The following is a 15,135-nucleotide window of genomic DNA, read 5'->3' on the forward strand; positions in this document are numbered from 1 at the left end:
AATACGTTTTTGCTTGTAGTTCAGGAAAATTCTATGCAGACAAAACAGTGGAAACTGTGAAAAACGGTGGTCACTCAGCTTTTGGCTAAAGCAGCAATTTTCAAATACAGAGCTATGGCAACTAACACCCAAGGGCTAATAAAATTTTGTCACTATCTCTAAGACAACATTTTGCTCTCCCATTTGCTATGGATGTCACCTCTGGTCCAGTCAATGGGAGTTACTAAGGATTCAGAACTTGGCAATGTTTCATGAGGAAAATGAATGAAAATGTGCCACACGATGGGCCAGAGAAGCATATTTCTCAGCTCCTTCGTGGTTCCTGTGACCTCCACGGACTGAAACAACGACCTCTGAGAAAGCGTCACCTTCAGCACATCTGATAGCTATATTATCCAACACCTTTACAGAGGGGCTAAGGAATTAGAGAGAAAAATGGCAGAAAGGAAAGACAAAAGCACATCAAAAGATTTTAGGACACACTGAAATTCACAGGTTGATTTGCCAGAATTTTGGCAAGTGAATTACCATCCAAACCAATTATAACATTATGTTATTCTACCTTTGCTTATCAATTCTGATGTTGAGAATTTCTGTTAAGGAAAATAGTTGCAGTAAACCCAGAACTTTTAATCCAAAGAGAACCCTGTTTTAGGCACCTGACTTGATATTCCCTCTCAAAGTCCACTGGAAAAAAAATGCAGGGGCCATGGCAAAGGATAACACTTACAGTTGAAGATAAAAATAATGAAAGAAAAAAGAAGTTCCCCTCTTTAAAGAGAACTGTGTCAATTTCTGTTCATCTCTTACAAAAAGACCAATACAATTTTTGTGAGTACAGCTGAGTTTTATGAGACTTTCAGCACCAGTAAATGAAGTTTGCATTTAAATCCATAGAGCAAGCCTCCTTTTGGCTTAAAAGATTTTGGTGTAAACTGCAAAGACTGCAGAAGCAATTGTAAAAATTGTAAATTACCTTTATGGTGTTGCAGTCTGGTGCAGCTGTGAATTGTATCATTTTGGGTGGTGTGATTTCAAGTCAAGTTTAAAGCGTGACTGTTAGATGCCTTTGAGGACTGAAAGACTTGGCATTAAATGGGATATTTTGTAAACATTTTAAGTAGCCTATCAAGTATTAATGGGCACTTTTAATTTCTTGGTTCATTTTGCATTAGGACCATAAGACTTCTAAATTAAGTGCTTGGACTGATAAGTAAATTTCTTTCAAGAGGGGGAGTTTGTATTGACAAACAAATATTCAAATAGAACAGGTTTAGGTCACAGTGAGAAACCACAGCTTGTGTCAGTTAAGTCTCTGTGTGATTTCATGCTCCCCTGCCACCACTCCCCACGCCCCCTTCCCCCGCCCCCCCCCCCACACTTTCGCTTGTAAGTCTCACAAGCCTGGGTTCTTTTTGGAATTCCATTGTACAATACCGCACAATCCTGACTTGAAATGGCTACAACGTTTCATACATTTCTGTAGAAGTCCTAGATGGGATCTTAGCAGAATTCAGTAAGAAATATAAAGAGGGAGCAAAATGCGCTGAAATATGGATTTGAACCTTGGGCTGAGGTTGGAGGTGAATTATGTGGATTTGCTTCCTTTGTCACTCAACATGATATGAGGAAATGCATTTACAACGCCAAGACCCCCCAAAAAAAATCCACGGAGGAAATTCCAGACATTCAGGGATTGATAACAACCTCTTGTCTTAAAATTAACAAGATAGGTTCTAGGGAAAACATTAAAATTTTTCATGTTTTGAAACCATAAACTATGTATCAAAAAAAATCTAAAAAGGATCTGTGTGGATTCAGGGTAGATGAAACAATTATAAGTCCAATTAGAAGAGAAGAGGAAAAAGGGGTAGGATGGTTTAAAACAAAATCCTCCAAGAGGGATACTAACAATCTTTATAATGTGTTTTTTTTTAATATGTGTGTGTGTGTGTGTGTGTGTGTGTGTGTGTGTTTTACTAATTATTCAACAATTAATGCAGATTCTTTCTGCATACCACCCACAGCAGTTAATCTCACATTTATTTTGGGTGCTTGACCAGCTACTTCCACTACTTTCTCTTTCAGAAATTGTATCAGGGATGTCAAATAATTTAAACTTTCATGATTTCTTTCTATTGTTCCTTAGAATGAATAAACAAGTTGAGCACACTAGCAAAAGGATGTTTTCATGATCTAGATATGGTATTTTGAAAATATGTTTGCCAGTTCTAAGAGGATTCATTTGTTCTATGTAATATGCCTTTGGTTCCTGAGAGAAGCAAGATGCTTTTAAATTTCACGTAGCAGAGGCTTCTATCAAATATAGGGGACCATGCCTATATATACCACACATTAGTTAGAGAAAATGGCCAACACCTTCAACGGTTCTTCAATGCCTTACTCATGGTGTCATAAATTTATCTTAAGTCTTTTCAGCTTAGGTGGAGATTTACAACATGTGGTTTTAAACATGGAATCTACAAAAAATTGTTTAAAAAACTGATCATAACTCTGATGCCAGGTACCCCCCAACCCCCCTATTCTCTGTTTATTTTTTTATTCTAATGTAGCCAACCGCTGAGTAGCTGATCAGCCTGTGGTTAATCTAGGTCCTTGACTTTGGTTGTCCTGACTGGACAGCTAATGAAAACATCCATCCGAAGATGAACAGGAGCTGATCTTTTCATCTTTACTCTGATATCTTGTCAAAAATGATTAAATAGGATAAAAGATGAAGTCAGGTGTGAAGATGGGGGTCATGAATTATCTGTGGATTTTAATTCTCCACAATATCATTGCCTCTTATTTAAAACATAAAGCAGTATATTAGAGGTGCTATAGAGAAAGCCATACTTGGTGAGGCTGAGTTATCAGAGCTTGAAGGTTCCCCAAACAATGCATATGGTTTCTAGGACATTGTGGTATAGAGGTCTATTTCCTTGAATATCATTTAGAGCAAAGACTACCTGCTAATTTCCCAAGAGGCAAAAGGAGGGAACCTATAGCCCTGTGGAGAAATTTGGTGATAACATAGTACCAAAGGCTAGAAAATTTCAAGAACCTGGATTGGAAAGTACAGTAAAACCCTTTCATCCCCTTATAACAACAATGTTGGGGAAGTGGATAAATACCTGCATCCCAGAATTACAGCTTATTTGAGGCCTATGGCATCTGCAGTTCATGTTTCCTGGAGTCTAATTTGACCTCTCTTGCCTCCAAATTCATGTAATAAGCTGTGAGCTAACAGCACTGTGCAATTGGAGTGGCTTAGCTGGGAACAGAGATGGTCCTGCTTTGTTGAGTCAGAAGAAATAAATTTCCATATTGAAAAAGTCTATGCTGCTTGAAACCTCTCCTCTACTATATGAGTAAGGAAGGGGAACATGGGTAGATTTGTCCTTGAAGAAAATGAAGGTGGGGTATACGGCAAGAATTTGCCGTCTATGTTACCTCTTGATCTTGTTTCCACTAAGTGGCTAGGATAGATAAGGAATTGGTTGGTGCTGGTGTGATGTACTCAGATTCTAAATTCTAAATGCCCTCCTTGATGTTGTTAAAGTCATACACATGGGTTGGGAACCCTGTTTCACTTCTAAAAGCCAGTTTTACAGTGATTGCTGACATCGCAGATGCCAGTTGGTAGAAATCTCTTGATGATCTGGTACCAGAATTAAGCTGGCCCTTCGGGGCACATCATTAAAAACCTGTTTCAAAACATGCACTATTTATTCTCTGCCTCCCCAGCTTTATTGGAGCTCATCTCTTCCCACAGTTACGTCTGTCTAGTTATACCCTCACTTTTATCCTTGCCACCACAAATCCGAGAAGTTCAAGTGTTCACCCACATGTTGATTCAAAGGAGACAGTAGAGCCCTCTTTTATTTAAGAAAGCTTGTACTTTACCCTATTAACATATTTTACCTATATTAAATTCAGTTTCTTCAACCAGGGATTGTCACTGGTTTATAAGTGAAGGCTGAATTCCCCAAATGCCACTGGGCAGAAAGCTGCCTCTTTCTTCCATTTAAAGCAAATGTCCCGAAGCTGGCTGTCGCTCTGTCTCTTGAGAGGAAGTGGACTAGAGTCCATTTTGCCTGCTGTAGTTGAAGTCGGCTTCATCAAGCTGGGATTCTGTAATGTTTGAGAGTTTCGTGTGTGTCCTCCCAATCTCTTCAAGGGCACAGGCCAGGGAGTCAAGGTCACCATCATGCTGATGACGAGCTTCCCACAGGTTCAAAATGACAGCAGATGGGCTACTTTGTGTAGCAAAATAAGATAAATTCCTAGACAGAGAGAGTTAAATAAAAAGAATAACAAAACAAAAATGAAAATAGAAATAAAGGGAAAAATAAAAATCACTGTAAGGAAATGAGAAATGAATTGTAATGGATATTATTATAATACAAGTACAAAGTTCACGAGGCAGGTCTGGGAGAAGTCTAGTTTGTACCCCAACACTCAACTGCTTTTGCACACTGGAATGTTACCAATGACCTTCTTACCCTCCAGTTCTTTTCTTAGTCCTCATCTTCCTTGAGCTGTGTGTGCATGTATTTCTCCCTGATTAACCTCCTTAAACATTTCTATTTCATTAGTTTATGTGATTGTGATTTGTTCCTATATTTTCAAAATAGCTGGCCCCTCTTTATCTCTCCCTTGGTAAACATAAGGGCTGTCAAGTTTATATGTTTGATTTCTTCTTCTTTCCTTCCTCAGTAGGCTCGTGTACTAAGTGAATTAGTAACATTCTAAATGGACAGTGTCTAGATCTGCACCTCTGGTATTAAAGGTTAATGTGAGCCTGTTATAAATGTTTAAATGGCCTTGGAATCACTCCAGTTAGAGATCTCACCTCATTCTCAAACTTAACACATCAGAAATTTATATATATAAATTTATTTATATAAATTTATTTATGTATATATAAATTTAAATTTTTATATATATATATAAGAATATATATATATTCTCCATGCCTCGAAATTGGTTCTCATTATGACTATAACAAATATGTATCTCAGTAATTACAATTATCATTCCAATCTCTCACACTAGAACATTTATTTTTGAGTCTTTCATTATGCTGTTTGCTTCTTTGTGACATACTCATCAGTTTCACCCTTTTTTTTTCCATTCACAGTACTTTTATTTAATTTAAGCTCTATCATTTTATGACTTAAATCACAGCAAAAGCTCTTTCTGCATCCAAACTCTAATATACCCTGCATTCTATTTCTTCAATTATCAGGTTATCTAATCTACTTGTTTTCAGCGTCTTCCCTGGTTTTCCCTCAACCTAGTTCAGGCAATATGTATGTATTTTTACTCAGTATTCTTCTGTCCTTTCAGCCATTAATGCTGACTTAGGTAATACCTGGCTTCTTGCTTTTATTCAATCTATTTTGTTCACTGGGAATGCTCACTTTCTTTCTTTACCCTCTGTTTATCAATATCCTACACTCCTATAACCTGGTTCAATTCTCATCTCCTCTTTGCTCAAAGTGATTTATTTCCTCTCTGTACTCTTTCTATGCTTGTGCTTAAACTTTCATGTGAGTAAGATGCTTATATAATTCATGTGTATGTGCTTGGCCTTTCCAGTGTGATTACAGGCAACTTAGGGGGAAGGATTATAGCTAATAATTTTCTGATTCCACAACAGCACTTATCATAATACTGTGAAGGAGTTTATTCAATATCCATCGACTGAGTGATTGGCATGAGCTTCTTCTCAGATGATGTGGAATCTTCAGTGAAAACAAATGGTAACCTTTTGGATAATAACTTTGCTATGATGCAGACTGAGGCAACCCAAAGTATTAAAGGTCACAGTTTTTCACAGGTACCTTTTACAGCAGGGATAGGAATGTCACCTCTGGTAAAATTGTGATAAGTTGAAAAGAGTTTCCAGAGTCAACCAAGAAGTCGCCTATATTGAGGATGGCACTACTTTTCATCAGCACACTCAGCATATAATCACAAAGTAGACTCACATAGTGAAGAGCACTCAGAAGACAAGACAAGCTTTTAAGGGCACATTACCATTCGCAAGCAACACACAGTACTTTTTGAGTGAATAAAGTACTGTTTTATTCAAAGGTCTTAAGGGACTGTTTAAAGCTAGTTGGTTGCCAAATCGCATAAATAGCAGGGTACTGTATATACTTCCCACCACATCTGAATCTTTAATTGAGATAAGGGGAAGGCCAGTTTAAAAGTGCTCTCTAGTGTCTTTATCTTCTCTTCCCTTCTTCATCTCCACTCTCCCTACCCCAACGGCCCTAGAATCAAGTATTGTTATTTATTTTTACACTGACACAAATAGCAAAGCAGCCTTGCTTGGGTAGTGGAGGGGATCCTATTTTCTTTTATTTAAGAACTCTGTTTTGAATATTGTCTCTTCTTCCTGGTCATGTGGACATGTATGTAGGAAAGTTGTTTTATCACCAGGTTTATAAATAAATTGACACACCCTAACGCACATTTAGGCAGCATATATACACTAGAGGGATAGCTGAGAAAGACGCAAACTGGGAGAGCAGGTCTGAGTGAACTCTGGGTGGGCCGTGGGACAGTCTCTTTCCATGTATTTTATGCAAACAATGACCCTGCGACACACATTTGCTCCTGTCATGGGTAAATTGTTCTTCATTCTCTCCACTGTCATTTCAAAATGAAACAGAAAGCCAGCAAGCATGACAATAAAAGCAGCACAGGTTTGTAATTTTATTGAGCGTTTAGATTTTGTATATTTGCTATTTAACAACAATGGCCTCTGTCCTATGGGAGTGACTTTTGGAATTCTTGTGATCCTAGTAACCCAGAAGTTACACCTTATTCTATAGCAAGCGTTGAGAAATATTTCTGTGAAGGATCAGATAAGTCCTTTTTTCACTTTAGAGACCTCCTGTGGTCTCTCCCACAACTCAGCTCTGCATGAGTGTGACAGCAACCATAGACAGCACATAAGTGAAGGAGCATGGCTCTGTTCCAATAAAACTTTATTTAGAGACACTCGAATTCGAGTATCATACAATTTTCACATGTCACACAATATTTATTACTCTTCTTTAATTATTTTTTCCCTGACCATTTAAAAAAAAAAGTAAAAGTAAAACAGTCTAGCTTCTGGGCTGTAGAGAGCAGATGGTGAACCAGATTCGACCTGACAGCCCTGTGCTGACCCCTGTCCCCACCTTGTATTAAAGCCCAGTCTAGATTTCCAGAGATAGTAATCATCTGAGAGAAGTGTAGACTAAATTTTTTGTTTGGTGCTGCATTTGAATAGAGACTCCTGGAGGGTCCAAGTTACTGAATGCCAGAGCTACACATCCTGCCTCAAGCCCTCTTACAGCTTTATCCTCAGGAACTATTCTAGGTCTGACATCTCGAGATATGCGAGGAGGAAGACCTGGGCATAAAAACACAGTAGGAAAACTTTAGGAGAGACATACGACTATGTTTTGGAGGTTTTAATGAATCTTTGTCCCAATACAATGTTAGAAAAAGTCATGAATCCATGGAAGTGGATGGGAAGGTTAGCAGTGGAGAATGACTTCCATCAGCCACTTGGTTCTGAAATGCCCCCACAAATGTCCTGATTTGTAGAAAAGGCATCCAGGGCTAAAGGGAGCTAAATGATCAAGAATGGCAGAAATACAACGCTTAATTTGGCACTGGTCTCTGAACATATTGGAGCAAGTGAAACGTGCTCCCCAAAGCATGTTTCAGATTTATTCTCTGAATTTATGTAAGGATGCTTGCTCAGCACAACACACAAATCTCAAATTCTACTTCATTTTAGTAGATGCATACAGGAGCATATCTGCTTTATTAAAAATGATTCAATTAGCTTTGTGATAAACAGACATCCTATGAAACTACATTTACCCATCTATGCCAGAATAATTAATACATAAAACCCCCTAAAACCCTAATGAAATAGGCTATTCCTCAGACAGCTAAATTATTTTACTGCTTGCATATGTGCAAATGCATTGTGATTTTATTTTTGAAAATTAGTATACCATATATTCATTTGGTTATCTTCATTCCACCCTTTTGAAATTATTCTGATCCCAATCTATGTGATCCATTTTGCTTCATAATTACACTGGTGCATTTGGACACCAGCAAGTAAATGCACATACAACTCAGGGAACGTTGTTAATACTAGAAAAGAGAATTTGTAGCAATACTTGGTTTTAGGAAATTTCCTGAATATCTTTTTTTATTTTTGGAAATGAAATAACACTTAGCAAAAACAGTAGTCCTGAAATTCAGGTGAATGTATTTAAATACAACTCATTTTTTCTTTCTCTTTCAAACATGTTTAAAGAAGTGAGTTTTTGTTTTCATCTTAGAGGCTTCAAACTGTTCTATTTTATGCACTGAACTTTGGGGAATCTTCTGTCACAGTCTTTTCAAATTCTGATCGACTGAGGTAATTTTGAAAAATAAGGCTGTGTGTGTGTGTGTGTGTGTGTGTGTGTGTGTGTGTGTGTGTATGTACGTGTGCGTGAGTGAGTGAGATGTCATAAAGATGCTGTATGCTATGCAGGTATGAGTATCTACTCTGCAGATTTTAGAATTTACTTTAGAATCATTCTCTGTCTTTGGTTCAATTCATTTGTCCTAGCCTATAGACACAGTGACTTTTATCTTTTTCTTTGTAACTATCACCAAAAGAGTCAGAGAAACTGTAAAAAAAACTCATGTTAAGATAGCTTAATAGGGTCATCCAAGTTCATTGAGTAGTAACGGTTTATTGTTTAATATTGTTTGTTAGCCTACATACCTTGTATTCACTTGAGTTCCTGAGGGTTTGTTTTATTACCACGATCAATTTCATCTGTCTGAGACTTCCCTAGCCCCCACCTCTGATCCCCAGTTCAAATCCCATGCTTTATGTGGAAACTGGGGCAGAATAGGGAACATAAATCTTTAGCGATTTTTCTAGCTAGATGCAGGCCAACTTACATTGGTGTATGTGGGAGCCAGAGACTGAATTTTTATACAGAATCTCAGGTTTCAAAATACATCTTCAAACTAATGACCTTGTTAAACTAATGATGGAAATTGGGTTAGATTGAGGATTTTTTGAAATAGTTACTGTGCCTTCTGTTTTCTTCTTTGGGTACAAAGAGGAGAGACTTGAAGGAACCATGATAAATAATATATAAGGTCTTTATATACTCTTGTAACACAGGGCTAATTTTATGAAAAGGAAAAGTGGCTAGGAGTCCATTCAGTGTGAATTTAGAGATACCACTGTTTCTTTATACCTGAAAGCTGTATTCAAATACAAGTGTCTCAGGGAATAGTAACATCTAAACCCTCAATCAGTTAGTAAAGATTAGATAACTGTTACGGAGGAAGGTACAGGTCTGAGGCTCTATCTTAGCCATTGGGGAAACGCACTGAAGAGCTATCAAGGGCACATTGCACTTATAGCTGGATTTTTGTCTGAATTCCAGATAACAAAGCTTTCATTTTAGTTACTCAGAACCATATTACCAGAGGGCCAATGTACCTATTCACAAGCTGTGAGCTCTTCTTGTGACTGAGAATGATTTTCCTACTAAAACATAGCAGGGGGCCACATTTGAGCTGTAGCATCACATCCTTAGCATTGAAGATGAGGGGGCTACATGCCAGGTACAGGCCATAATTTCATTCAGAATTTAGCAACACACCCGACACTTACAAGTGAAAGCAAGCACTTGCACCTCTAACATGAGGGCAGCATGTTTGTCTGTATTCTATAAACTGTTGCCATATATATAAGAAAGCTTTTTTCACATTAAGAAGGATATTTAAATATACCTTACTTCTGAGTAGGCTGGCAGTTTAAAAAGTGAAAACTAGGTTTAGCTACCTATAATAAATTGGGAAACTTCATTATAAGAATAGTACATAATCCTACTGTATAGTACCAAATAGGGAATTAAAACAGTCACGATGAAAAAAGAAATTAATATCTCTGCCATCATCCTAATTGCCTCACTTAATGTAAGCCTCTTATGTGACCAAAACCAATCCTCCATATGGTTCTTTAAATGCAAATAGAAGAGGAAAAACAAAACACGTTTATTCCGTACAGTAGTAATTGGACACACTATAAGCATTTGACCCATCAAGCTTTCATTTACAAACTTCGGCCTCACTGGCACTCACCACACAGCAAAACAGCTTTCAGGATAAACAAAGTCAGTGTTCCAGTTTTCAAGAATAAGCACATGCTCACCATAAGGTAGCCTATGCCTGTTGCACCCTTGTGCCTTCAAATGGAAGAAAGCTGGTTGGAGAACCTGGAAGGAAAGGATGCAGGCACTGGGCACACGCTGAGCTCCGTTCTGTTTTGCTGTAAGAGCGCCGCCCTAATTTTCTTAGGCCAGTAAACTTGGTAACAGAATTCCTCTCCTAGTTTTTCCTTTTGCCTGTTTGACTGTCCAGTTCCTGGAAGGGAATAGCAAGGATTCTTCCTTCTTTGGAAAACGTATTAAAAGCCCAGGAGCTCTCAGGACTGCCGGCGAGTTGCCAGATGAGAATAAAGCCGATCGCAGACCATGTTGTCAGCCCCCCAGTTTCACCCCTGACAGGATAAGTCTATGTTAATGTCTCATATTTGGAAATGAAGCGCATTGAAAACTAACAAATCAAATCTCTTCTTTGAATTGGGGTATATCATGGAAAAAGAGGTCTGGTTTCAATTAATTTTCCACTTTAATAACCTTGAGACATTTTCAAGCATCTTGAGGATGATGTGGAATGACCGCCATTTGTTCCGAGAGGAGAGACCATGTGCTAAGGCTGAAGGAGGGGTGGGTGAAATATTTATACGTTTCCTTTTGCAAAGTACTATGTGTTTGACTAAAACCTCACAAATCATTGAAAAGAAATAGTTAATCACTTAAAGGACACGCTAATGAATTAGGTATAATCCTTCCTACAATTTCATTTTCTCAAGTTTTGAAAACCTCATATAAGGACAGCCTGATATTGTCAGCTGTTTCAGTTCTAGTTGAAACAGCATTGTGAATGGGGATTATTTAGACTACAAAGGGGACTTAAAAATGTCCATCTTTTCTGAAAACTGTAATAGCTTCAAGGAGGAGAGCTTACTTCTTCAAAGATCAGGACAAATTCACCCCTTGCTTAGAAGGTATGCAAGGTCCCTTGTCACCAACCCCCCCACCACTAGGGATTTATAATGAGAGGATGGCTTTGATTCTCTTAGAGGAACATAAAAAGCTATCCTTCCATATTGCCTTAGGGACGGACACCTGCCATTTACACACCTTATACAGCTTGAACATAGACTTGTCCCAGGGCTATCTGTTTTCAGCTTCAAATTAGTGGGGAGTTTCATGAGTCATTGACTTTTTGAGTGTTTGGGGTGGACTGAAGCCCAAACACTCACCACTTTGCTTTGTTGGGTCCTTCTGGCTTCCCTGCAAGGCCTCTTTAAATTTCAGACCCTGCATAAGCCCACTGGGCCAGAACCTGGAAATCAGAATTGGGCTTCATCATGTTTTGCCTCCAAGGACCTAGGTACTGCTATCTCCCTACATATTAATTTTCCTTAAAAGAGTCATGGAGATTGTGTTTTAGAAATGGCCATTTTCATATTTAAACATTAGAGTGTATTTATTAGCTTCTAGCTTGCAGAACTGAGAAAGCTTAGTTTGTGTAATCACAGTAAATCCCCAAACAGAGGGTGAAAATACCATCTCAGTGGTCACTGGGCTGACCATCACAGTGGCCTTCCTGTGAAGCAGGTATTCTGTATGCACTTTCTCATGATCATCTCTGTTTTCTCCTCCCTTCTTCGTTCACTCCATAAGAAAGCTGAAGTTGGGACTATTCTTCTTGTAATGAATTCCCAACAATTTTCAGAGATAGATTAATAAGCTCCCTCGTGACCTTCCTTTGTGGTCTCCCACTGCTCTCTGGCCATTTCACTGTTCCTGTACATCCAATTAAAAGGGTGGACAGAGCAAATGAAAGGACCGGACTTTAAGGTGAGAAGATTTCTGCTTCTCATTAGAGGTCCTATTAAAAAGATTTGGTGGAAAAACAAGTTTTTGTGTTACTGCTTATCAGCCATGAGGTTTGATGTATTTTATTTGTTCCTAATTTCTTCACCATCACCCATGAACACTAACGTCTAAAATACAGTTGAACTATTTTAACTAGTTGACCAATAAGAAATATGTTTCTTTGGAAGTGCTTACAAATTTCCAAATAAGTATACTATTATTAAAAAACTATTAATAAGATGTAGTTTATCTGCTGTTTTCCATTTTGGAATTCTTTCTGCCATTTCGGCTGCTTCCCCTCTATTCATCCTCCCAAATCTCATACACTTTATCCATCATCTGTTCCCATAGCAACTTGGTCAAGCTGGCTATGTTTTCACAAGGGTTTCTGGAATATGAAAATCATGAGGCCTTAGAAAAAAGAATGATTTAATAGCATCAAGTACTATCTAAGACCTGAGAGAAAGACAGGAATTCTCTATAATGTAAGCCATGTGACCTGCTTTCTTTTGAGAACTTTCAAAATCCTTTGAAGCTTGTTATATTGTATTTTGCTATGTATAATGCACTGCTGTGTATAATGAGCATGCACATTTTTGGCCCAAACTTTCAGGAAAAATTTCTTTTGTTTTAATTTTTTAATTCAATGATTTATTTATTTATATTTAGGTACTTGTTTTTTGTATTATAAAGGAATTCTGGCATTTATTTTTGAACATACTATGGTACAAGAAATTTTATGTAACAAATAATGACAGAACATAAGAACAGATATAAGGCATTTCATGTACTACCCATGTATAATGCACATCCTTATTTTTCCCTCAAAAATTAGGGCAAAAACATGTGCATTATACAGTGCAAAATATGGTATCTATTTTATTATTAGGAGACAAGCTTTTAAGGTCAAGTAAGTATACTTGAGTAAGTATCTTTTTTATCTGATAAAAAAGTTCATGCCATTCATTTAAGAAAAATTTATTGAATTGCCCCTAATACGTTAAGTTTAACTGTAATTCAAAAATAAAATATCATTAAACTACAAAGTGCAATGGAAGTTTAGAGATGGGAGAGTGAATACTTCCCGCTAAAGCGCTTAGTGTCCAATGTTATTTAATTTGCTTAGTCCTCAGCAATGCTGCCCAGCTTCTACTCCCATGGAATCTGTTTTTCATTTCTCAGCCCTATCCCCCTACCCACCACATGTAGCCAAGAACATTGAGACAGAGGGTACTGCATCTGAATTTACAGAATAAATGTGCAATCTCGGCTTGGATATGCAGCAAGTATGGACTCTGAGTAATAGTCAGAGTTTGCTCGCGGAATCTATAACTGCCACTGGTTTCTACGACGTTCTTTGGTCGGCTGTGGCACTTAGCATGATCCACATGCCAGGCAAGTTGCAAGGCCATCTGGGTTGCCCCCTTAGAGCACATACCACTGATGTTTCTCACATTCCCATCATTTGCTAGGCCTTTATCTTTACATTCCAGGCCTTTAATCTCCTATTCAGATCTAACCAGAGACTTGTTTGGCAAAAAGGCAGATGATCATCAGTGACATTTGCATTTACAGAAAGGAGGGTAAGAGAATATTCTCACTGGCAACAAAATAAAAAAATGTTTCCCTCCACTTCCTTTGTAAACTCCTCCTTTGAGGGCTGTTGCTTTACTAGCTTTTTAACACTTTTGGAAACTAAAAGAAGGCGAAGAGAGAGGTAAATGTCTTGTCACAAAATCCAGGTCAGCAAATTCTTTGACCAGAAAGACTGATCATGTGATTTGGGAGTCATCTTTCTCTTGTGAGCCCAGAGCTGATGAAATCTCAAGGTACAGAAGCTTTCTTATCTAAATATATGGGCATATTGCCATGTTAGATTTCTGTATTTTTACACACATTGACGATCAGTTCTACATTATGTCATTTATAACCATAAGAGAGCAAGGCCATTGATTTGGGATCACACAATAGGAAGTTGTGACAAATCACATCTGAAAATCACCTTCACCTCTGTCACATGTTTCTTCCCATGTAGAAGAGGCTTGGATGTAGGGCGGGATGGAGAAGCCGTAGCTCCCAGTGTTACTATGAAGCAATAAGGTCCTGAAGTTTTACTAAGTAAGGGCAGATTCATTTAAATGAGGGGTCAGCAAACTCTGAACTATAGACCAAATATGGGTCCTTGCCTGATTTTCTAATACAGTTTATTGGCACATGTTCAGGCCGATTTGCTCTGGCTGACTCACACTATAGAAGCAGAGCAGAATAGTTGTTGAGTAGTTGCAACAGATCCCATATGGTCTAAATGATATGCTTTAACAGAAAAAGTTTGCTGACCCCTAGTTTACGTCACTCTTAATTAGACTTCTTTGGGAGAATTAAGTTAGAGGATAAAGGGGAAGGTAGGAAATGCCATTCACCGATGTTGAATATGTTAACTAAATGAGATTTAACAATAGGAATAGATTACATGTATTTATGCTACTCCATTTTGTTATTAACTGCGAACATTTCAAAGGAAGGAACTAGCATGTATTCAAAATCAACATTTTCTGGGGATCGCATTAGAAACTTTTCGAAGAGTAGGTTGTTTGAATTTCTCACGTTAAGGAAATCAAGGCTTTCCTGGAGATGGGATCTTAGGGAAAAACGCAAGCCAGCAAGCAAGCAAAGGGACAGACAGGCCAAGGGCTAACATTTTATGACCTTAGACCCTGGAGGGGCAGCCTCCTCCTGTGTAGCCATTTACTGCTCATTAGAGCCCAGAGACAAAAGGATGTGAACCTTAGTCTCCCAGCTTGAGATGCATTTTCCCTGCTGTGCAAGGTCAGCAACTGAAGACTTTGGAGGCACTCACTGTGGTTTCCTACGCGTACTGTACATGGAGAATAAGAGGAAACAAGGCAGGCACGTGCACACGCTCATTCAGCAAAGTGCTGACAACAACCGTAGGCATGTGGGGAGTTCGGGGCAATCATGTTCTTATCAACGATGAATTAAAAATCGTAAACTCTTATAGCCAGAATGGATTAGAAAGTGAATGCAGTCTGAATTCTATGAACTGCATTTGTGGGAAAGAAACAGAATAAGT

At 38.2% G+C, this 15,135-nt stretch overlaps 1 protein-coding gene across 3 annotated transcripts in view; it reads right to left on the reverse strand.

Moving 5' to 3' along the window:
* Positions 1–4,081: 4,081 nt before the first annotated feature.
* UNC5D (unc-5 netrin receptor D) overlaps positions 4,082–15,135 on the reverse strand; it is a 470,270-nt gene continuing 459,216 nt past the window's right edge. For all 3 annotated transcript variants that reach the window (XM_054566043.1, XM_054566041.1, XM_054566042.1), the window contains one exon: positions 4,082–4,286. In XM_054566043.1, the coding sequence (XP_054422018.1) occupies positions 4,082–4,286 (205 nt within the window). The remainder of the gene's footprint in view (positions 4,287–15,135) is intronic.

The sequence above is a fragment of the Pteronotus mesoamericanus genome, unplaced genomic scaffold (assembly GCF_021234165.1).
Source record: "Pteronotus mesoamericanus isolate MK-2021 breed Mesoamerican mustached bat unplaced genomic scaffold, CSHL_Meso_final contig_169, whole genome shotgun sequence".
NCBI classification, from domain to species: domain Eukaryota; kingdom Metazoa; phylum Chordata; class Mammalia; order Chiroptera; family Mormoopidae; genus Pteronotus; species Pteronotus mesoamericanus.